At 42.5% G+C, this 24,776-nt stretch overlaps 2 protein-coding genes across 3 annotated transcripts in view; one reads left to right on the top strand and one right to left on the bottom strand.

The window, feature by feature from the left end:
• KCNAB1 (potassium voltage-gated channel subfamily A regulatory beta subunit 1) overlaps nucleotides 1-12,591 on the top strand; it is a 439,216-nt gene extending 426,625 nt beyond the window's left edge. For both annotated transcript variants that reach the window (XM_055569252.1, XM_055569254.1), the window contains 2 exons: nucleotides 1,084-1,172; nucleotides 6,847-12,591. In XM_055569252.1, the coding sequence (XP_055425227.1) occupies nucleotides 1,084-1,172; nucleotides 6,847-6,936 (179 nt within the window). In that variant the 3' untranslated portion in view covers nucleotides 6,937-12,591. The remainder of the gene's footprint in view (nucleotides 1-1,083; nucleotides 1,173-6,846) is intronic.
• Nucleotides 12,561-23,899, bottom strand: SSR3 (signal sequence receptor subunit 3). Its single transcript, XM_055569255.1, has 5 exons — nucleotides 23,649-23,899; nucleotides 22,338-22,464; nucleotides 18,124-18,222; nucleotides 13,920-14,051; nucleotides 12,561-12,859 (listed from the first exon to the last, which is right to left on the bottom strand). The coding sequence occupies exons 1-5, from the start codon at nucleotides 23,779-23,781 to the stop codon at nucleotides 12,793-12,795; spliced, it is 558 nt and encodes a 185-aa protein (XP_055425230.1). The 5' UTR covers nucleotides 23,782-23,899; the 3' UTR covers nucleotides 12,561-12,792.
• Between the last annotated feature and the right edge of the window lie 877 nt (nucleotides 23,900-24,776).

The raw sequence follows: 24,776 nt of genomic DNA, 5'->3' as shown, positions 1-24,776 counted from the left end.
GAAACAGAGCATGATATTTGGGGATGGAGAGGATTCACAAACACTGCAGCTGACACACAAATGTCAAGGCAGAGAGTGAGGAGACAGGAAGCTAGACCAGGGATCGAACCCATGTCCCCTGTGTTGGCAGGCAGATTCTTAACCACTGGACCACCAGGCAAGTCCAGAGGCTTATTTTAGAATGAGAGAAATTTGATTGTGTTTTCTGATAAAAAACTAATACAGTTATGTAAAGTTTAAAAATAAAATAAAATTAAAAAAATAAATAAATAAAAAATCCAGGAGAACAAGAGAGGAAGAGAATAGTGACTCTAATCAAGTCCAAGGAAAGGCAAAAGGAGTGGGATCAGCACAGAGTTTGGCTTTGAACAGACACGACCCCATAGCCTCTGAAACTGGAGGATGTGTGTGTGTGTGTGTGTGTGTGTGTGTGTGTATACTTGGGTCTGTAGGCGAATGGGGAATTAAGGGATATCCTACCTGAGGGATTCAAGTTTCTGCACTAAGTAGGAGGCCGGGTCAGCTGCTGACAGCGACAGGGCCAAGACTGAATAGGGGTTTAAGGGTAGAGGCTGCTACAGGTAAAGGTGGAGTGAGGGGTTAGACGGTTAGCAAGAGAGATGATCTCCATGAATCTCATGTCAGGAAGAGAGGGAGTCCAGACAGGGCTGACAGGTCAGTGGAAACAAAGGATCCAGATCAGATACCCAGAGTCTACAAGGACTCCACATAACAGATGAGGAGAAAGTGAGAGCATGAATGATGGAAAGACAGATGGAAACAGGAATCCAGATGTCCATCCATGAGCTGTGTCAGGTGTCTTCAGGAACAAGGCTGTGTTCCTAGACTGGATGCCTCACTTGTGGGGCAGAGGAGGCCTAAGGCCACAGTTCACATGCACGGATTCTACCAAGTCCTCCACATGACAGGGGCGCTGCTGAGGCTCTTAATCCCGGAGTGCACCTCCATCCTCCCACAAAGTTAACACGTTTTGGTTGAGACAGAGGAACTGCAGATGGTGTTTGCAAACTCATCAACAGTCAGAAGTGCTTTGGCTTCCTGACCCGGTGCTCTCTCTTCCAGCGTGGTGCCTGAGAAACGAGGGTGTGAGTTCCGTTCTCCTGGGATCATCCACTCCTGAGCAGCTCATTGAAAACCTCGGTGCCATTCAGGCAAGTACTGCAGCCCCTGCCACCCAACTCCAGGTAGTCTCCTGGTGCCTTTGAGGATGCCCCAGGCAGTGTCCTGGCTACCCGCCCCCTCCTCCCCCACCTCTGTCCTTCATCACCTCACGGCTGAGTTGCATGACAGCCCCGATACAGGTAAGGGAGGAGAGGAGAAATGGGGACAAAGGCAAAAGAAGCCACAGAACTTTCACAGTACGTGGATCCAGGAATGTCCTCTTCTTACTAACAGTCAGTCTCCTCCAGGCTTATTTCTTGGACAGTTTGTGTCTGTGGACAGTGTGTTTTAAGACCCAAGCAGTGTTACTTACACTTGGCAACTGGGTTCCCAGGTCTAAGCATGAAAGCCTTCCCTATAACTGGCTTGAAATGGAGCAGCCATAGGACAATATGATTAATCATGTATTCACATTTTTTCCCTACAAATATTTATTATCAGTCTGCAGTATGCCAAGCCCCTCCTTTCTGCTCTCCTAGTATCCTATATTCCTCTCTCCATCACAGCACTTCTGTAGTATAATTGCTTGTCTCCCCTGAGGTCAAAGACCTGTGTCTTTCTTGCTTCTCCATTGATTTTCCAGATCCTAGGACTCCACGGCCCTTAGTCAACTCAACTCAAGAAATGCCTATTGAATGAATGAATGTTTGCCACACTGAAGACAAATAGGCTCAGAATTCCAGGATCACCTCTCCCTAATAGCAGTTTCAGGAGCATCCACCCCTACTTCCTCCCCTGCAGGGATTGCCAGGCCTGGATGGTGCCTAAAGTACCCAGGAAGCCTGTAAGGGCAGCAGGAGGGGAAGAGAGTGAAGTTCCGCGAGTCCTGGAGAGGGGTGGGGTTGGTGGCTGTGGTGACCATCCCATCCCTAATGGCCACATTTCAGTCCTGAGCCTGCCTCCTGCTCAGCCCAGCCGGGGCCACAGGAGCGAGCACACCCACAACTCTTCCCACAGCTGTCACCTGCCCTAACAGCTAGGGTAGTTTGCTCACTGGGTAACAGAACTGTCTTAACAGCTTCTCACCTGTCCATCTTCCCCTGAAACCAGCACTTAGCCCTGTTACCTCTCTCAGAGGGAAGTAGATGGAGATGTGGACAAACTAAATTTAAAATGTTTTAAAATTCTTTTGAAAAACAGCCCTGAATATGCTGGACATAAAGGTGCAGACCCCCTACCCGTCATCCCCTTTCTTAGGGCTGTGCAGCTGGGTAAACACCTCTGCCTCTCTGGTTCTGAGAAACCCCCAGCCCCACAACCCTTCCTGGATTGTGGGGTTCCCCATCTCTGCCTGGGGAATGCTCCTCTTATGAAAGCCACCTCCATCTTCTTATTTTCACTTATGCTTTGGGAACAGATAAAGGCTACACAATGAGGAGAAGGAAACAGGAACAGTCTATACACAAAGGAACTGAAATACAATCCAGTGATTTCAATTCCACTAATATATATTGAGCAAACTCTGAGACACAGTGAAGGACTGGGAGGCCTGGCGTGCTGCAGTTCATGGGGTTGCAGAGTCAGACACGATGGAGCAACTGATCAACAATACATATTGAGTGCTTATTCTGTGTCTGGCACCATGTTAGGCAGAGAGCGATCTAAGTACAGGTCACTGCCCTCAAGAGTTCATGGGCTGCCTGAGAAACAGTGAATTAAGCAAGCTTGCTCTGTAGCCGGCACTGGGTACACCACAGGAAAGCAGACGTGTATCACCCAACCTTCAAGGAGCTGACATTCCAGTGGAAGAGGCACATAATAGATGTATAATTTCAAGTGAGAAGGGATAAATAAATAAAGATGGTGTTTTAATAGAGACCAACTGGGAAACAAGTGAGCCCACTTTATAGATAATGTCCTTGCCAAAGGCCCCTCTGGAATATGTATATTCTGAAACCTGGAAGTGGAGGACACAGCATGTGAAAAGCCCTGCAAAAAGCAGACACAGGGAAGAGGAGTGCAGAGGCCCTGAGATGGGGAGTGTGTGTGTGTGTGCGTGCGCGCGCACATGTGCTCAGTCGCTTCTGACTGTGACGCCTGGGACTGTGGCCCACCAGGCTCTTCTGTCCATGGGATTCTCCAGGTAAGAATACTGGAGTGGGTTGCCATGCCCTTCTCTGGGGGATCTTCCTAAACCAGGGATTGAACTCGTGTCGCCTGCATCTCCTGCAGTGGCAGGCGGGTTCTTTGCCACTAGGCCATCTGGGAAACCTGGGATGGAAAGGCACTTGGCTTTTCTCCAGGGAGCACAAGGCTGAGGCTAATGTGGTCAACATGCAGTGAGCGTAAAGGGTGGTGAGCACAGGCAGGGGACAGGTCACACAAAACAGAACACTAGAGCAGTCAGAGTTTTGTACTCCTCATAGCAAACCCTTTGGAGGGTTTTCAAAGAAGGGATACACTGTTATTTGAATTTTTAAAGACTGCTTTGGCTGCTGTGTGAAATGCAAAATGAAGAAAGGCAAGGATGGGTTATCCAGGTGACAGGTGATGGTAGCTTGGACTAGCAAGGTTTTGGTGAGACATGGCTTGTGGATGGCTTGGCAAGAAGAGGAAGGAGTTGAAGATTCCTATCATGCTAATGGAGTGATCACTGCCATTCCAAGGGGAGGCTAGTACTGCTTGAGATGGTACCTACGAAAAAATAAAGAGGTAACTCCTGGCTGTGGGAGTTCTCCAGATAGCCAAAGATATATTTCAGAGAACTGAGTCCGTAATCTTCCCAAAGCATTTCCTCCCTAACTCTGGCTGGTAGCGGGATGGGGTTTCTGTGCTCTAAGGGTAAGAGAAAGGGGGTTTGTCAAGCAGGGAGCTGTTACCTGGAGGGCTTACTGTCCCCTCTTCCTACCCCACCTCCTGTGAGCCCAGCACCAGAGATTCCGCCCTTGGCAAGCTGTGACTGGGCCCCTCCATACAGTGAGAGTAGATTGGGTGGCTGGGGGCTCCCAGCAGCAGTAGGTGAGATTGAATAAAAGAGTGCAGTGTCCGGGGCTATAAAGAAGGAAGTTTGTAATGGGCAAAGGAAGGCAGCTGCTCCAAGGAATGAATGTGCCTAAGGTGAGCATAAACTGGAGGGGCATTTATCAATCAGAGCCTCAACAGATCAGACTGGAGAGAAGCTGCAGCTGCAGGCAGCCCTCCTGCACAGGTCCCCATCCTCCAGCCTTAAAGCCCCTCTGAGGTTCCCCACCGCCTACTCAGAGAAGTCCAGGCTTCTCAGCAGTCGGGCCTTCCCCTTCAGGCCCGACCCCCACCCCCTCGCTTACCTCCCCCAGGATATCCTAATCCCAGAATAGTGGTCCTCCACCTAGTGTCCACCACCCCAGACTGCCAAATCCTGCTCCATCCCCCAGGTCCAGCTCGACAGTGACCCAGTTCCGGGAGGACTTCCCTAATACCTGCCAGCCCCGCAGTGCCACCCAGACCCTTCCTCACTGCCTAATAGCTGCAGTCACAACACTATGCCTGCAAAACTGCTAGCTCGTGGGATGATTGTGTGATCTGTAGATGAAAATGTTTTCAAATAGTTGCCAACATTAAAAAATGGGGCAACTTGACATAAAATGCTGAATGTGTGACTTCTCTTGAATATTTAGGTCTTGTGTGTATATGTATACACACACACACGTATATATACACATACACACAAGCATATATACACACATACATACATATGTATACATATATATATATTTCATGTTTTATTCAAGTACTTTTATGATTTCACTTTTCTAATGTTTAGATCTCTTACTGGTATAATGAATGAAGAATCCTTTTCCGCATATGGCTAACCCACTATATTTTAGACACAAAACTTCTGACAAGTCCAGTTTCTAGATCTGAGTTTCACTGTTGTGTCTCACTCGAAACAGCACAATAGTTTAGATTCTCTGAGGCTTCAGAGCTGGTGGGAAACCAAACTCCTTTAGCTTCAGAGAGGAAAATGTTACAGACCAGTGAGGAAAGAGCTCTGCCATCCAACCAAGCCCTGAGGGTGCTGAGGCGAGCACCGAGTGGAGACAAGGTCACCCTGGCCAACATGACTGCAGTGCAGGAAGGGCGAGGCTGAAACCGCACAGTCGGTCATTGTGAATGTATTTCACCACGGCCTCCACACAGGGTCAGACTATTCTTGCAAGAAAGTCTGCCTTTGTCTCGTCTTGTGGTGTAATGCATGCCCTTGGCCCACTTCGTGCAATAAACACTAGCCGGCCCTAGATGAGCTCATCCTTTCCCAGGGCTTCAGTGAGCATGACTGTGCAAATAACTCGCAAATGCTCAACTCCAGTCCTCCCACTACCACGAAGCTCCACAGCTGCACTTCTGGTTGCCCGCAAGTCTCTTCTCCATGGGATCCTGCAGGCACCTTCACCTCAGCATATCCACCCCCCCACCCCCAACTTCTTATGCTCCTAACTTCTCCTCCTGTGGTCTCTCTACAGCTAGCTACACCAGTATCTTCCTAGTCACCCAGTCTTGAGATCACCATCAGCCTCCAAAATCTGAGTCACTCCTTTTCTCCTCCCCCACCACTGTCTTGCCAGGTGATGCCACGGTAAAGAATCTGCCTGCCGGTGCAGGAGATGCAAGACACGCGGGTTCCATCTCTGGGTGGGGAAACTCCCATTGAGTAGGAAATGGCAACCCACATGGGAAACTCACCTGGGAAATCTCACGGAGGAGCCTGGTAGGCTACAGTCCCGGGGGTCACAGAGTCGAACATGACTGAGTACGCACACACTACGGTCTAGTTAAGGCTCTTAGTGTCTGGCTCTGATTGGAGTATTTCTAACATCTGTATCCCCTTTCAATCTCCTTCCAAATCATCCTTCAGAATATGTCCAGTGTCTGATGGGGTCATTCACAGCTAAGAAGTCCTGAGATGTTCCCCACCACCTACAGCATAAAGTTCCAACTCCAAAAAACGGCATTCAGGGCCTTCCATTCTTTACAACTTCCCTCTTCCCATCATCTCCACACCTCCCATACTCTCCCCCGACTTGTATCAGCCCATTCACAGACTTCTCCCTTCATGCTCTTCCATCAACCTAGGATGCCAGTTCGATAACCTGCGGCTGTCCTTCACCAGGGTTCTGCCCACCAGCTAGAACCTCAGTTTCTAGACCCATGCTGTCCACTACTGTAGCCTCCAGCCACACGTGGCTACTGAGTGTGTGTAAGGCAGCTAATCCAAATGGAATTAAAAGTGTAAAACGTACCCTGGGTCTGAAAGACTTAAAAACATGCAAAACATCTTAATTACATTCTATACTGACTACAAGTTCAAATGGTATTTCAACTCTAATGGAGTAAAATGTGTATTAATTTCACCTGCTTCTTTCCACTTTTATGACTGTGACCACTAGAAAATCTAAAATTACACATGACTCTCATTTTATTTCTATTGGACAGAGCTGCTCTAGGTATTCTATATTTCTATGACAACCAATAATTATGAGCACCTGCTAAGGGCCAAGCACCCTCACAGGCTCTAGAGCTGCAGTGTGAACAGACAAGGCCCCTGGCCTTACGGAGCTTCCTGTCTGCTGGGGAGGCAGCATTTAGTGGTGATTTGTAAACATATCCAAATCTAGATGACGTCACATAACATTTAGTACAAAAATCAAGTACTGACTACGTCCTTTGTTCTTCTTGGGCTCTCAGGTTCTCCCAAAGATGACATCACACGTGGTAAACGAGATTGATAACATATTGCGCAACAAGCCCTACAGCAAAAAGGACTATAGATCTTAAGGCAATGCATGGGCCACAAGGAGCTGCATGGGTAAAACAGCGGTCTATACAGGTACAGGATGGTGTTACTAGCCAGTGTTTTGAATCACTTAGCAGCCCACTGCTCAACCTCTAGTGTCCCTGGATTCTGAGGTGTCTGCTATCGCTACCACTGTGCACCTGAAATTATGAACATACCTAAAAACTCACAAACAGGAAAATCCATTCTATTTTCTTACCTTGGACTGGAGTCACCTATTCTTACATTGCTCTGTACACCTCATGTTTAGGCAAAGTTAAGTATATGGCAGGGAAAAGACATATTACCTTCAGGCACTTAGTAACTTAAAAAAGGTTGGACGAATATATTACAAAATCCACAGATTCAGCATGGATTGCATCAGAAAGAGGAGGCTATGTTCACTCAGAAGTCTTGCTTGAGAGAATCAAACAATTTTACTGAATTTTTTTTTTTCTATTTTCACATTCACGTTTCATAAATTACTATCTGCTTTCATTATCTTTTAGCGTTGCTTGGTCTCAAAAATGGCCCTGTATAGCAGTTTCTCCAAAGTGTCTGTTAGGATTCTAATAATAATATGTTCATTTACATGGAGAGATGATAAGAGGATGAAGACCCCCATCTTTAACTACAGACAGTTTGGTTAATTTACGAAAGCGAGAATTATACTGCTACAGAAGCCTTGCTTTGAATAAAATGTACCTGCAATGAAGTATTCATTTTTTTCTACATTTTACTAAAACCCGCTTTATACTTTTTGACTGCTTGTAGGCACAGCTTCTGCAAGTTTAAATATTTGAGCTTTAAAAATAAATATACACATGCTCACTTTTGTAAGTAAACCTGTAAAAACACCCAGCAGGGCAAATGTTTGCTGTTTAATTAGCACTGGGATTTTACAGCATAATGCTTGGTGTTTTTGACATGAAAGTAAATCATGGGCTTGGTGAAAATGCTGTCACTACTCAACATATGCTGGGTAAAGTAACACACCCAAAGAAAAGCAACTGTTAAAGAACTTCCCGACTCCATAATCACACTATGTGCATTAAACTATATGCATGAAACCTCTTTGCATGGATTAATAGGGCCTAGCCTTGTGGCACTCAGTTGAGGTATACCCAGCCCTGCCACTATTGGCTACCTACATATACCACGAGAGAAAACCTAAGTATACTGTGTGTGTACCTGTGAGGAGAAAACTTTTTTTCCAGTTTGAAGGTGTATGTCAAGGCGGAAGGTCCATTATATCTCTATTTGGACACCTGAGCATGTACAAAATTCTAATTTAATTTACTGGCCAACAGGTCCACCCAAGTAGAAATCATTGAGACTTACAGAAGAAGTATACTATCAACTCAAAATGCTATTTTCTGCCATCATTTCCAAATATGTACTTCATGGTTTTCTAAATCTTAAATGTTAGTATGAAATACCAACCAATTTTGGGGTTTTCTGTCCAAAAGTATCAGATTAATAATGGAAATGGATCATTTTTCAGTTGTTCATTGTGTGTTCAATCAATCCAGAGAACTACTATATGCATAAATGAGCTGAAGTCATCTAATTAGAATTGCAGTTTATTTGCTTTGAGTAATAAAAGCATACATGCATTTAATCTCACAATTAGTTTTTATCTGGTCTATCACTAGAAGGCTATATATATAGCTCCATATTTATAAAACAGGCAGTAAGAATCTAAATAAAAATAATGCTGGCAGGTAAGCCTCACTGAATGATACCTAACAGAAATAGCTTTACAAAAAGATTTAAATTGTAACCCAAACTTTTCTTCTCTTAATGTAGAAAGTGATTAGCTACTAAAGATATTTCTCCTTGGATTTTAGAAATATTTAGTACTAAGGTTAAAGGTTCTCAAACTCATTTAAAAGAACCTGTAGGAATGTCCCTGGTGGTCCAGTGATTAAGAATCTGCCTGCCAATGCAGTGAACATGGATTCGATCCCTGGTCCAGGAACTAAGATCCCCCATGACGCGGAGCAGCTAAGCCCCTGCACCACGGCTGAGGCCTCGCGCTCTACAGCCCATGCTCCACAATGAGAAGCCACTGCTCTCTGCAACTGGAGAAAGCCTGCATGCAGCAAGGCAGACCCAGCACAGCCAAAAATAAAGAGATGTAATTATTAAAAAACAAAAAAAAACAAACTGCAAATTAAATCAAACAAACATTACTGCTTGAACATGGGAACATCTCATTTTTTATTCAAATCATCTGCCATGGTGAATATACTGCTGCTGCTGCTAAGTTGCTTCAGTCGTGTCCTACTCTGTGCAACCCCACAGACAGCAGCCCACTAGGCTCCCTCCAGTCCCTGGGATACTCCAGGCAAGAACACTGGAGTGGGTTGCCATTTCCTTCTCCAATGCATGAAAGTGAAAAGTGAAAGTGAAGTCGCTCAGTCGTGTCCAACTCTTAGCGACCCCATGGACTGCAGCCTTCCAGGCTCCTCCATCCATGGGATTTTCTAGGCAAGAGTACTGGAGTGGGGTGCCATTGCCTTCTCTGGTGAATATACTAGATAAATACATTTCACAATTTTATCCTTAAGAAAAATTTCCACATGCACTCTCATTTTCTGCTGTTTTCTGGAAAGACTTCCTTGGCAGAGAACATACCATTCCAAAGGGTAACCTGGGTGGCAGCCAGCCACATACCGAAACTTCAGCCAAGGGAAATAAAAACTAGAAGCCCTGTGTCTGGCTTCCCACTTTAAGAACTGCCACTTCATCTTCATCCATAGTGTGCACCAGGGGTCACCGGAGAGATGTCAGGGCTTTGACCGGCCTTCGCCATCCTTGGGCCCATCCCTCTCCTTGCAAATGAGGAACCCAAACCTGATGACATTAAAGGACTCGCCCCAACTCATACGCAAGCTGATGGCAGAACCAGGCCTAGAATCCAGTATGTTGTGCTCCCATCTAGAGGTCTTTCAGGGGTGATTTTTTTTTTTAGCTTTAAACTAACAGTGTGTGACTTTTTAAGTTAAAAAAGCTTGGCTATGGGGACTTCCCTGGCGGTCCAGTGGCTGAAACTCCTCGCTTACAATGTAGAGGGCTTGGGTTTGATCCGTGGTTGGTGAACTAAGATCCTTCAAGGCTTGCGGTGCAGCCAAAAAAAAAAAGAAGAAAGAGCAAGACCTTTCACAAGAATTTTGAGTATAAATCCAACCTCCGTATTTGTTAACTTCAAAATTGTTTCAAATTATTCTAGCCAAGTTAAAATAATATACCAAACAGGTCAGGCAGTAAATTTTTACTGGCTAAAAATTATTTCAACCCAAGTTTGTATTAGGTTATAATAAATGAATAAACTAAAAACAGGGAAATGTAAAATGTTCCAGCACTTATCACAAGGGGTGTCAAAACTGGAATTAAATCACTCTGAATCCCAATTAGAGTAAAACCTCTTTAATTCCCCTGGTGTTGGACATGGGGTATTTTTAAGATAAAAATTCTACAGCTGATTTTTACTAAGCCAGATCCAGTACATCGTAATTCTGTGCACTAGTCTTTCCAGATGACGCGGAGAGGACTGGGGGAAAGGTTTTGCAGCTCCCAACAGGAAAGCACTGCATGGTTAAGTCCTTAATAGAAACTGTGGAACCATCAGAAACTGATACACAGGAATTTATCTAACAGTATAGAAACTATTACTATGATTAAAAACAAACAGTGCCATAGGAACAATTCAGGAACAAAATCAAATTTTGCTTCCTCACTTTCCTACAAATTATTCAGTTTATTAATTCAAGAGACACTTTACTAAGAATGTAACACTGATGCCCCTACTTCGACACCCCATCTCAGGTATACTGTATTATAACACTAATTTTTTCCCATTTGTACAGGCACTGCCATCTAGTGGCAATTTTTTACCTGCACGTTAAAAATAACAGGTAAAAAATTGGCCCAACTTTGATAACAAATAGTAAATATTGGTGGCTTGTTAAACAGTCATTTTGTCAAATAAGCAGACACATTTGGTATAAACAGCAGGCCACCAGTCAAACTACTGACTCATTAATCAACAGGGAAAAAAAGTTAAAACATAGTTAATTCTATGTGCTATACTAACACTTTGCAGGGTACTTCTGACTTTTCCCCCATTCACTCCATATTATTCAGTGATGGCACGGATAACAAGATACCAGAGCAAAGTAAAGATCTGCAAACTTCTAGAAGTCATGATGAACTATAATCCTCAACCGAAAACAATGATGATCTGGGTCACTAGGCAAATGTCCTCCTAGCTCATTTTCCTTCCAGGTTCTTAGGTGACCTCCCAAAACTTCCAACAGATGGAAACTGAAGATGAACTCCTGGTGAATATCTTTCTATAAACAGTGAATGCAACATTTACCTTAAATTTAGAAGTGGCAAACAAATATTAAAGTTAAGATTAGAAACTGGGAACATATTTCCTTTGGGGTATTGCTTGGAGAATGGGATACCCAAATGGTAAAGTTCGATCCCTGAGTCGGGAAGATCCCCTGGAGAAGGAAACAGCAACCCACTCCAGTATTCTTGCCTGGAAAATCCATGGACAGAGGAGCCTGGTGAGCTACAGTCCATAGGGTCACAAAGAGTTGGATACAGTTTAGCGACTGAACAACAATAAGAACAAATTGCTTACAGAAAGGTACTGAATGTGGTCAAAAGCTACTGAATGTGGTCAAAAGCTAGTACCACCTGTGAGTCCATGACCTTTTAAGTGATGAAAGTTCAAGAAAAGCTCAAACTTTTTCAAATCACACAAAAACAATTAGCTATAAACACCTTGGTTAAAAAATGGGCGACTGCTCTTCACCAGGACTGAAGAGAGAGGTATTTTGTTTTACAACTCATGGGAACTTGTGGACTAAAGGTCAAATTTATGAAAGTCCTCATGGAAAAATGCTGAGCAGTACCAAAACCACTGTAATTCCTTGGAGAGTTTTTAGAATTCCAGAACTAAGATCACAAAAATCACTTTGGTCTCTTACACGTCAATATTCAGGATAGAGACTCTCTTGCTGAACATTCCTCCAGTGATGGGAGACCCTGGTCAAGAGGAAACAAGGACTCCATTCTCTTAACAGGTCAAACCAACATGGGAGGGTTGAGCTAACCTCCCTGGACACCCACCCAGGGCTAATGCTACAGAGCTGAACAGTGTGTGCTTTAACCCCACAGGACAACTCATATGCCTGGGTACTATTTTTAGGCTATTACCTTGGCTGCCTTTATTCTTAGAAAAAAAAAACACATACAACTTTTCCACAAGTTTCTCTTCTCCCAGTTGGAGAAACCATGTTTTAACTGAGTTATTTCAAATCACAAAGTCAGAGACTTGCAAGCATGATGCTTCTGTTCAGTCCCCCAGAGGGAGACGATTCATTCTGATATTTATGGCTCAAAACAAAAAATAAAAGTTGTAATATTGTGCTTGGAACACACAGAACCAGTTATTAACTTCTTGCTACTATTATAAATAATAACAGCTCAGTCCAGGTTACTGTGACCTCTGACAAATCAAGGAAACAAGTTATTTTCTCCTCTTGTGATTGTAACACTTGTGATTGCAACACTTTTTGCCTTTTAATAAATGTCCTAGTACTCTGCGTTTCCCTTTCAATTCATTTAATTTCAACAATCTGTCAAAAAAAAAAAAGAGCCAATAAACAAATATTGAATTACATTTTGTTGGGTTTTTTAAACCCTCAAACTCCAGACTTACAAAAACAGCTTGTGTGTCTTCCACCCTGACCACCCTGCTATTTTTCCACATACCACAGGCCACCCATAGATACAAAGTCAGGGCAGCGGGGAGCAGGGGGTGGCAAAGCTGAGGCAGTCTACTTGGAACCAGTAGACAGGAGGGCGATGAGGCCTGAGGAAGCACTTATGGACAAAATGTAGTTCCTGTAAGAATTCAATGTTAAGGAAAAATCAACCCCAAATTGGTTTTCAACAAAACAAAAAGAACCCACCTCCTTGGAATGTACTGTTTTCCTCCTGACACGCTATCTAACGACAATAATGTGCAGTCCCATTGTTTGCAAATACAATTTACCAGAGAGGAGACTATAAAGAACGAAGAACATTCACAGGGAATATGTTCCAACAGAAAACACTTAAGACAAACCTAGAACACATGATCACAAAGAAAACATCTGAATTCCATTTAACCCTCAGGAAAAGAGCTGATCAAAGAACATAGGGAGGAAGAAGAGACTTGATTTCTTTACCAACCCCCGCATCAACAGCAAAGGAAAAGTAAGTTTTCCTTGTCCATCAGTGTTTTGGCTACAGCTGGCCTGTGAAAGCAAGGAGGTTCACAAAGTTTGCAGCTACTCTCAGTCTCAGGACTAGAGTGTTTGGGGCAAATCACTCCAGTATTCCCAGAAGATACAAGTTGGAGAGTATCTGCTATTTCATTACATCAGAATCTCCTACTGTTGAAAATTTGGCTGCGCATTCCTGGATAACACTTTTAATAAATTACCTTAACAAGAGAAGACTGATTCTTGCCCAAAAGCTCAATTTAAGAGCAACTTGAAACACTATTAAGCTGTTATAAAATGTGCCAATTTAACTTCACTGGCTATCCACCCAACCCCAAAGCCCCAAAGTACCAGCAGATACAGGACTTACGCCAGGAGCTGTCAAAGAAGGCAAGTTTGCTTTGGCTCCTTAGCATGTTTGTTTTTTTAAACCAGGTAGGTACACATCATCATATATCTAAGACTGCTTTGCAATACCCATTATTTATCATGAAGTCTTGATCATAAAATTAAAAGAACTTCAAATCAAACCAAAAGCCCTTATTTTAAACATCCAGAAACATGCCTAAGGTCACAGTGCTTATTAAGGGGGTGACTCCCTTTGCAGTTTTTGTTACCAAAAACCACTCAGACAAATAAAAACCAAAATGAACTGTTTCTAAACTTCTAAAAAGGATAATCAACCTTTAAAAGGATACACTGTGGGGTTGAAGTTCTTCAGTATAAAGAAGGAAGCAACAATGACCAAGACCAGAAATAGGGTATTATTATAGAAGATGGAAAATGTTGTAGCTTCATAATCAGCAACTTCATTCTTCTTCCACAAGATTCTGTGGACACAGAAACAAGTCATTTAGTTTTTCAGTAGGCACTAAAACTGTTAAATACCACATGGTTCTAGCTCATTGTAAGGTAAGTTCTTCTTTAAGTGTTCTGGGCAGAATGTGTTAATATTAAATTCAGTCAGCATTGTCCCCTTTATTCTACTAAAAAAGATATTTCATTTTATCAATGCTCAGAAATTCCCTGGGGGTCTAGTAGGCAGGATTCAGTGCTTTCAATGCTAGGGCCTGGGTTCAGACCCCAGTCAGGGAACTAAGTTATCGATGCTCAAGTAGCTAGGTATATTACCTTTTTTCCCAGCAGTTTAAGCTTTTGAGGAAGGAACTGATTAATCACAATTAGCTTGGTTTTATCAGCAACCAAAATTGGCATCTTTCTCTAGATACTCACCAAAAACACACTACTGATTAGCAGCCTGAAAGGGCTTTCTTGCCCATTTGCAGGCTTGAAACTCTCTATAGTCTACAGATTTCAGCCTTCAATGTTACACCTTAAGACAAGCCCATGGACAAAACCAGCTGTCACATCACAGAAACAGACTTGTCTGTGACTCTCTTTAGCCATCTTTACTTAATTCGAACTAAGAATCTGCTTGATCATTAGGAGGAATTTTTACTCCCGTGAAACCCACTTACTTTTTATTTAATCCACTTTTTTTTTTTTTTTTTACCATTTCACAGGGGCAATAGGAAGTTCCAGGGTGCCTGTGAATAAGGGGGTCTTTATTCTCTTCAGTTAATTAACTTTGTAAAGCAATTTTTAAACGAGTAGGTAGGTTCTAACCTAGTAATGGGATGTGAAATCAACTGAGTGGATCCACTGTTCAGGAAAAATTACTGAGTGAGTTGTGACCAACACGTTAAAAAAAAAAAGAAATAGGAAAAAAACCAGAAAAGTATCAAGTGCATCACATACAATAGGGTAATAACTTTGTTCTATGCAACATTTACGTGTGTGTATGTAAAAGTATTTGGTCAAATACTAAAATATTTTTACTGTGGGTCATCTAAAAGGCTCCAAGTCACTGCCATTGATGCTTTCTCCTCCAGAAAAATACATTACTCTGGGGTCAGATGGTACCCCCAACTAATCCTAAGGCTAGCACATGGCTAATGTCATTGTAACTGCCATGTTTTACTCACCAACTGTTGTAATGCAAAGTCAACAAGCCTGGCTGTAAAGGAGCTAAATGAAAGGTATTAGCACCTTGTCTTCACCGGAAGAAATTCGTGGTTTCTAATATATATGCCATGTTTCCTTAATTCTGTGGATACCATCAACTTACTAAATCTTAGTCTACTGTCAAGTTTGGGAGATGTGAAGGACCTTATATTAAATGCAGCTATCAACTATAAAGCAGCTTCTGATTTCAGAGAAGTTTAAATGTAAATTTAAAAAATACATGATTTGGAATTAATACAATATCCCATTCTATCAATAATCAAAGAAAACACCAGCCTGGTTCAGAAATGTCCATAGTCTGTACATGGTTTAATGCTACAAAACACTGTTTTTAAGACTTTGGCACAAGACCCAGTGAAGACAGGCTCCTTAAATAGGCTACAGGCATGACTTTACTGTTGGCAATTAAATTATCCCGTTTCTACTACAGTGCTTCTCCCAAACTCCCTGCCAAGCCCCGAATCAGAACTAACTTCAAGATATTTTTCATGAAAGAGTGGTTCAATCATCTAGGTTGTCCCAGGTCCCAAAGGCCATGAGTTACATGGTGGTATAGCCAGTCAGGACTGTCTGGCAGCTCTCAGAACTTGTTCTAGTCCAGCCATATCCTGGTTTATTTTGAAGAAGGTTAGGACTCCCGATCCCCCTCATCAGCAGTGGTTCTGCCAGAGCCTCACTGGTAGGAAACCTAGTTTGAGAGAGCACTTCTCAAGGGGTTCTTTGTCCAAGGAATACTTCCTAAAACAGGAGAGAAGTTGAGACCATACTCAGCAAGTCTTACAATCTGATAATACTAACAATGGACCCTCAGTAAGTCAAGGAGAAATAACATTCATATCCTGGGACAAGCATTAATGAATCCGATCCTCCTCTGCTAGTTTCCATCCTTGCAGAGATGGAAAAGCAGTTCAAAGTGGCACATACTTCGAGAGATACCCATCTGGGTAGAAACATGCCAATAAGCCTTCTCTTAAATCTCTTGGAAACAGCTAGTCTTTTGAGGGAAAAAAAAACACTAGATCTTAAAGGGAGTTGTGTATCCAGTTACTGCATCAATAATGACTACAGACCTTGGTACAACTGTATCCAGTGTGGCCTTTATGAGAGGCCACAATTACAAACAGCACAAACTTCTACTGATGATAAGAACAGACCTTTATAATTTTCTGATGCTCTGAATTTTAAATATCAATAAACCTCCACTTCACCCTAATCTGAAATATCTGATCCAGCCAATGGCAAAGAGGCTTCATTTCCAATTCCAACTGATCTGCTGGTGAAGACTACCTTTCTTCCATGCTGTGAAAGATTCTGAGACACATCCCAGGATGAAGAGCAAGTATCAGACCAAATCAGGAAGTCTGCGGTGGGCAGAGAGACCCATTTGCCATCTCTGATATAATTAGTCATCTAAAACCTCTAAGATTGCAAAAGCTTATAAAAAGCATTTTGAAATTTGGGTAACGATGAAGTGCACTCCAATTTAGGAACCACTGTTCTAATAAATATTGTAATTCAATAAAAAGGTTAAAAAAAGTGGTCTAGATTCTCTAGTATCTATCCCTATGCAAAAATTCGTGATCAAAAAGTTACACAGAGCCAGAAGTCCTTACGGCTGCTCCCTGAAACCACAGGCCTTTGCTCTGAGGACTTTAATAGTGTTCCTTCAGTTTTATGAAGGATTCATAGGACATAATCACTTCAGTAATGTTTTGGTGCCTGTCCAAAACCACTGTAGAAGACACTGTTCATTAAGTTACTCTGTGTCCCTTACGTAAGGATCCACTTGATAAAGTCTGTCCAAGATTCAGTGCCAGCAAAGTTTCTCTTCAGAAGGACATGCCTGCTGCTTCTCATCCGACAATGAAAGCTGGATGACCTCAGACGTGCCCTCTGACACTTGGAAGCTCAGAGCTAAGTTCTGTGCCCAACTGCTGTAACTAACCCTGAGGTCCTCATTCATCCACCTCTTCTTACTTTTCATCGGTTTCTGATCTTTTAAAATTGTACTGCTTAGTTTTATATGCAATTTAATATTGTAAGTCCCCACAAAGTCTTTCTGGAGCAAAGTGGGATAAAAATTCCATTTCACAAAGCACCTATGGATACTAAACTTAAGATCCATGAAAACAGGCTCAACTTACGACTTCGTTAAACCATCTGGCAACTCTTAAGCACAAGTTTATTCAGTTGTTCAGAGACTTGTATTCAGACTTTAGACTGTTCGTTAGACTTCTAACAGCAGCTGGCAGGAAAAACTGGGGATGGCGCTAATAAATATGGCAAAGAATTGGGCAACAGGAGACAAACCTAATTGTTTTCTTTTTCCCAAACAATGCAGATGTCCAACAACCAGATGTGCCCAGAGACATTCAGGAGCAGAAATACCACCACCTAAAAATGCTTACACAGAACACAATGTAAAGCCTTCAGACACAGGGGTTAGGTGATATCTAAAGGTTGCACAGCTAATGAGTGGCAAAGCCAAGCACTGCACACAGCTCTGCACGCTCCTAGCCTGGCAGAACAGTGGAGCACAAGCTCATGTCAGACTGCCTGTGTTCTCACTCTGGCCTTACCACACACTGACCTATGACCTTGGAGCAGCGTGCCCTAGCTTTCTGTACCTCAGAGTCCTCAGGCATAAAGTGGAGAAAACAAGAGCACCTACCTCGTGGGGCTCTCTGGAGGAAAGTATCTGGTGGTAATAAATGCTCAAAAGGACAATTATCCTCATTACAACAACTTCTACAACACCAACATTCCTCTCAGACAATTCTGATACCCATGTTCTTTAAGCAGAAACCAAAAAAACTTTATTTTCTACAAATACCCCCCTTTCTGGTTACCATAAACACTTTAAATAGGGAGTCAAACCTTTCATCCTTTTCCTTCCGAGACATCTTTCTATTATCAGCTTCAGAAAGTTTCCGAGTCACTTCTTTGGAGACAGCATCTTCCCTCTTCTGTGCTACTCTGAAAGGAAAAGAAAAAGAGTTTCCACATGCTCCAGGAGTGAACAGTGCTCTCTCAGAAACACTTTGTACTCCGAGCTTGTCCTGGCAACTGTATCATGCTTTACATTTCAAGAAAACAAGCTGGACAGAAAGTTCCAAGCTTATTACACTATACTAGCCAAAAGAGAGGGAGTTCAAGAAACTTCCAAGACAGGGTTTATTAGTGATGTGTTTTGAATTCAGCTTAAAAGGGAGAATTTTCAAAAGTCAGGTATTTAATATGGAAATAAAAGTCAAATGCTATTAGCACAATTTAATTATGAATCATTATAGCTCCACTTTGTTTGAACTCATAAATTAACTGTTCCACAAATCAATTTGTTAAGGCACTAGTAAATGACACGTGATTTCAATTCCAATATCTAACGGAAAATTAAGCTTAGAGAAATCTAAAATCTTAAAGTAAAGCTTTTAACTCTATTCAAAAGGGGAATATCACTAAAAAGAAATATTACCACCTGGTGAAGGACTGACCACAGCAGTTTGTTAAATAAACTACTGGTTTGAGAGTTGCACCAAGAGATAATATGGAATCAGCCAGAAAAGGCTGAAAGTGTCATTTGAGAAATCAGATAAGAATATTTAGTGATGAGTCAGATAAAGGGAAAAAAAAAAAGACATAATCGAAAAAAAATACATATATATACAAGATAAATTTTATCAGATGGGGTTGCTAGTGAAAGAGAAGATAAAAGTTAACCTATGATGAAATACAAAAGCCTCCCCAAGATTAGACATTTAAATTTGATGATTTACTTTTCATAATAGAGGACAAACTTGACTACCCATAAACATAGAAAAAGTAATAACTGATCACAAGCAAAATAGTGCAATTGCCTACAAAGTTTCACTAAGAAAACTTTCAACAAAATACTGAGATGTATTAAACAAGCCACAGATGTAGACCATAGAGACAGACATCTGTTTAATCTATGTTCAAATCCCTCATAACTACACTACATTAAGTTCTGGTCAGTGGACCAAGGAAAACTGTGGAAAAATCAGGATGGATTCCTGAAAACCCCAAGATCATGAACAGCAATAGCTTTCAACCTTCAACAACATGGGCTTCTGGGCTACAAATTAAACTATTTTCTACTCCAGAGGATCTTCCTGACCCAGGGATCGAACCCACGTTTCTTGCATCTCCTGCACTGGCAGGTGGATTCTTGACCACTGAACCTCCTGAGAAGCCCCAAATTTGGGTTGGTTTTCTCTCTCTCTCACTCAATAATCAAGTTAGAAGTGACACTGTTAAAAACAAAATCTTTAGTCAGCTTTGACTAATGTATTTTTCCACAAATTGATCATTGGAGGGAGGAAAACCAGTTAGAAAATAGGTAAAAGGAAATAGGTTCTGAAATGTAAAGAAAACAGCAGCTAAGGGAGCAGGTAGCTGTTTTAAGAGCTACTTTAAGACACTAAATAGAACATTATAATGCCCTGCTATCCCTGACTCATTGTATTACGTAAAATTCTGTTCTGCAGGCAGAGACTCTCATCTCTTAATCTCCAGCAAATCCAAGGCACTCATTAAATGTTTCTTGAACTTCACATAAGACTGCTTTTTTCTAAGAAAGGCCAATCGATAAGAAATGGACACAGTTTACAGCAAAAACCTTTCTTAGCTGAGCAGAGGGGGGAAAACACACACACACACACACACACGCACACACACACACACGCACGCACGCACCTCAACTGTCAGGGTGCTAGGACGTAAGAATAAACTATCTTCAAAAGAGCTGGCTCTAGGCACCTCTCAGACAAATAGTCAATCATCTGTCCTGAAGACACTTACCCAGATAACTAATTTCTATGTCTAAAATTCTATACTTGCCTAAAAAGACATTAACAACCACACTGTAGGTTTACTACAACTCAGCCCTACCCTCCATCTCCGTGGTCTCAGCAAACAAATCTCACTCAGCGCTAAATGCTCTTAAACAAGACAGAGGCAAATGCAGGGACCCAGCACCCAGCCAACTGAGACTAAAAAAAAAAAATCTTCATAAACATCTTAAAAATCATACCATATTAAAAGAAATTCCTATGGGCTCTCTCACCTCCAACCTCTCCGACACTGCACACAAACATTTATTACATGCTGAACGCCATGCTCTACATGTTGCACGTACCATATTTAATCCTGACCATCCCAAGAGGTACCATTAGTACTCCCATTTTACAGCCCAGAAATCTGAAGTCTCAAAAGATAAAATGCAGGCCCAAGGGTCTGCACTTAAAAAGCAGCAGAGTGGGAATTGGAATACAGACTATAGACTCTGAAGCCATTCCCTCCACTACCAACACCTGCCCACACTCAGCATCTTGCTGGCTCTTTAAGCCTTAACAATCTTACCAATCTGTAGGAGTTTTTATGTCACTAGCAATATTTAATATTAAACCAAAACTATGTCACTAGCAGTATTTAATATTAAACCAAAACTATGACTAAAAAATAATTTCACTCAGAGATCCTATTAAGTCAGTAAATGTAAATGTTAGTCGTTCAGTTTTGTCCAACACTTTGCAACCCCATGCGCTGTAGCTCACCAGGCTCCTCTGTCCATGAAATTCTCCATTTAAGAACACTGGAGTAGGTAGGCATTCCCTTCTCCAGGGAATGTCTCCCTACCCAGGGACTGAACCCAAGTCTTCCACATTACAGGCAGAGATCACTGAAATTTCACTGAACTAAACAAAATGTATCATTAACTAGGGTAAGAGAAATAAACAAAGGGCATGGAAGCTGTCCTCAAAAAGCGGGAAGTAAAAATGAGAGGAAAGAGCATAATTTTTGACTCCAAAAAGGTGAATGAAAAATTATATGTAGAACAAGTGAAAAACACTAGGTCCGTAAGAGACCGAGGTCCAAGGGAATCACAAAGGATGGGTCATGCAAAACACCCACTCTGAGGACTTCACTATCCACAGACGGCCATGCCTCATGAGAAGGACAGCCCAGGAAAGCAGAGGCCGAGATGGGCTGAATTCTGAAATGGCAGCTGGTGAAGAGGGGCTGCCAAGCAGTAAGACAAGAGAGATGACCTGGATTTAGCTGTTCCAGCAACTGTCAGACACAACCTAGACTCCTAAGGATCCAGGACGACAGTGGGGAGGCTTACAATCATCCCTGTTAACTGAGATCATCTCAAGGTGTTTCTGCTCCTCATCACCAGAAAGCTTGACACAGGAACAATAAAGACAGTTAGGATTTCTCCGGAAAGGATTCCTAAGGCTTAAAATAACAGACACGTAAGAATGGAAAGAAAGGGAGACGTTTCTAAATGAGGGAAGGGAGGAGTCATGTTCAAAGGCTGAGTCGGAAGCCCTAAGCCCCAATCCTAAAAAATGAGGCCTGACTGGTAGGAGGCAGAGGATTCACATTCCAAGGGCCTGGAAGAATCTGGTTTTAATACTTTTAGAAAAGAGAATGTCATGAAGAGTTATTAGGAGAGTGAAATGACAAAATGAAGGAAGAAACAGAGGAAATATGGTAGCCTAATTAGCATTAAACATGTCAAGGTTGAGTAAAAGAAAAAAAGACCACTTCTTTCACATCCAAAAATTCTACATGGACAGTCCAGAACAATTCTTTCCAGAATTCCATTTGACTTTTAAAATGTTAATTTACTTGGTGGGTTTGCTTTTCTGAGCCCCATGATTAAGGCTAGTACCTAAGTGTTCTAATTCCAACCTCAAAACCCACTTCCATAGCAGTGTTAACAGCACTGTCTCTGCTTTTCAGTTAGTCGCTATTCCATTATTTATGATTACATATTTTCCAATCATATATACATACCCCCTGAATATACATACACATATATTTCCAATTAATCCAAACATACATACACATCTATCTCCCCCAAATATAAACACATATGTGTATATGCATACACATATATTTCAAATTAATCCAAATATACATACACATATCTCCCCCCAAATATACATAAAAATATATCTCAAATTAATGCTTACCAAAACTCAAGCACACAAATAGTCTTTCAGAAGACACCCTACTATATAAAAAAGCAACAATATTTACTTTCACTTGAGAAATATACTTACTTGTGCTTGAGAACAAATTTCACATTTTTGTAAGCAAAGGCTACCAAGTAAGTGCTTACTAGGGTCATCACACTATACAGAACAGCAGACTGAATAAGATCCATATGCCATATTCGCCAATATAACCCTGAATTAAGATAAAAGGGGGTGGGGGAATACAAAAAGAAACAAAACATTACCACCCAGTTACAAAAACCTGCTGAGTTATTAATAATTATAGCTAAACCTGGTAAAATACAGCCCGGATTAGGGAATCCAATACAGTGTAAGAAGAACTAAGTGTGATATCCAGGAAAAAGTTAAGTCTCAACTGTTTCTGGTTCAGAATACTTGAAAAACATAACCTTCCTATAACTAGTCCCTGATGCGATTTCTGCTGCTTCTAGAATGAGAACTCTGGCTCAACAAAATCACGACTGAGACTTCAAATTTCATTCTTCAGGGTACTATTACATTAACTACAAGTCATTCCGAGACTCCACGTGTAGTCCCAAACCAGAGTTCACACGCTGACGTGGCTGTTATCTGAAATCAAGGCAATGCACAGTGGGGTCACTGAACCATGTTAACTGCACGCTGGGTTTTATAAAGTCGGGAGAAAAATACATCTGGATTTGTCCAACAACACTGCAAAAATGTAGGAGAGAGGAAATTGACATTTGGGATCCCTAAACTCTAAAAACAACCTTGGCCAAGGCTGTAAAGTTTTTCCATTCAATAAGAATTCTAGAATTGCCCTAACAGAATTATTAAAAGTTTAAACACAGTACAGCTTGGGGCCTTGGCACTGGTTCAACTTCTTTCGGAAAATAACCGGTTCTGTGTGAACCCGTTCTAAAGCTACATTTACAATTCAGTGCGAGTGTTAATGCTCTAACCTAATTCATGAGTTTCTCCAAAGAAAGTAAAAAGTTTAAGATCTCGTAACAGCAAACGATAGTTATACGTGGCAAAGGGGTTGGGGAGAGAACAGGCGATATGCCTGTTAGCATCATAAGATCTTAACCCGGGTGTTGGTTGAAATACAGATTTGAGGCCGCCATCCCAGAACCAGTAACTCACAATCCGCAGACCTGAGGCCCGGGAATGAGCTAGCCTACTTTTACAACGTGCTACAATGACTTTCCTGGGATGCCACCCACCACGATTCCGGGCAGATCACGGAGGCCCACAGAGGCTGCGTGCAGCCCCCGAGTCCAGGAGGAGCTGGGGGACAGCGCGGGCTCCGGCGCACGCCTCGCCCTCTGCACGGCCCTGCCACGTCCCCGCCCAGCCCAGCCCAGCCCAGCCCGTCTCGCTCCAAGCGCTCACAGATGGGGATGGCCGACACAATGAAGGCGTTCCCGAAGAAAAGCGCCGAGGACTTGGCCGAGAGGTTGCGGCTGAAATCCTGCAGGAGCAGGTCCTCCTCGGACTGCTGCTTGGGGCCGCCTTTGGGAGCCATGGTGGAATCGGAGCCGCGGGACGGGCGCGGAACCTGGCGGAGAGCGGGGAAGAAGCCACTGTTACCGCCTCTACAGCCACCGTATCCGCTAACGACCAGTCAGCGCAGCGCGAGGAGGCGGGACCCGGCCTGGCTTGGAACAAACATCCTCAGGATTGGCCAGTCTGGCGTCACTTTGTAGGTTTCTCCGGCGTGATTAGGCAAGCGGGCCAGACTTCCGGATTCCTAGCCAGCCACGTGATTCATCACATTCTAGGAGGAGGCCGGGACTTGTAGTTCAGTGGGCGATAGTAACAAAATTTTATTAACATTTATTTCAAAGATGCTGATAGACTCCTGCTTTCCAAGCCCTGGAAATTCCAAAACATGAAGCTCTTCGTCTTATGGTCATTCATTCATGGAGCGTATGGTTTAACTGGCTCTGTGGGTACCCAGAAGCAGAAGATATTAAGAGATGACAAGAATAAAAAGAACTATGCAAAAGAGCTCTTAATGACCCAGATAACCACGATGGTGTGATCACTAACCTAGAGCCAGACATGCTGGAGTGCGAAGTCAAGTGGGCTTTAGTAAGCATCACTACCAACAAAGCTAGTCGAGGTGATGGAATTCCAGCTGAGCTATTTCAAAGCCTAAAAGATGATGCTGTTAAATAAAGTGCCTCACTGGAAATGCCAGGAAATTTGGAAAACTCAGCTGTGGCCACGGAATTGGAAAAGGTCAGTTTTCACTCCAATCCCAAAGAAAGACAATGCCAAAGAATATTCAAACTACCACACGATTGCGCTTATTTCACATGCTAGCAAAGTAATGCTCAAAATTCTCCAAGCTAGGTTTAAACAGTACCTGAATGGAGAACTTCCAGATTTTCAAGTGGGATTTAGAAAAGGCAGAGGAACCAGAGATCAAATTGCCAACATCCGTGGGCTCATAGAAAAAGCAAGAAAATTTCAGAAAAACATCAACTACTTCTTCGTTGACTTTACTAAAGTCTT

The sequence above is a fragment of the Bubalus kerabau genome, chromosome 2 (genome assembly GCF_029407905.1).
Source record: "Bubalus kerabau isolate K-KA32 ecotype Philippines breed swamp buffalo chromosome 2, PCC_UOA_SB_1v2, whole genome shotgun sequence".
NCBI lineage: Eukaryota > Metazoa > Chordata > Mammalia > Artiodactyla > Bovidae > Bubalus > Bubalus kerabau.
The sequence above is the reverse complement of the archived record's forward strand: the minus strand, read 5'-3'. Positions and strand labels throughout refer to the sequence as shown.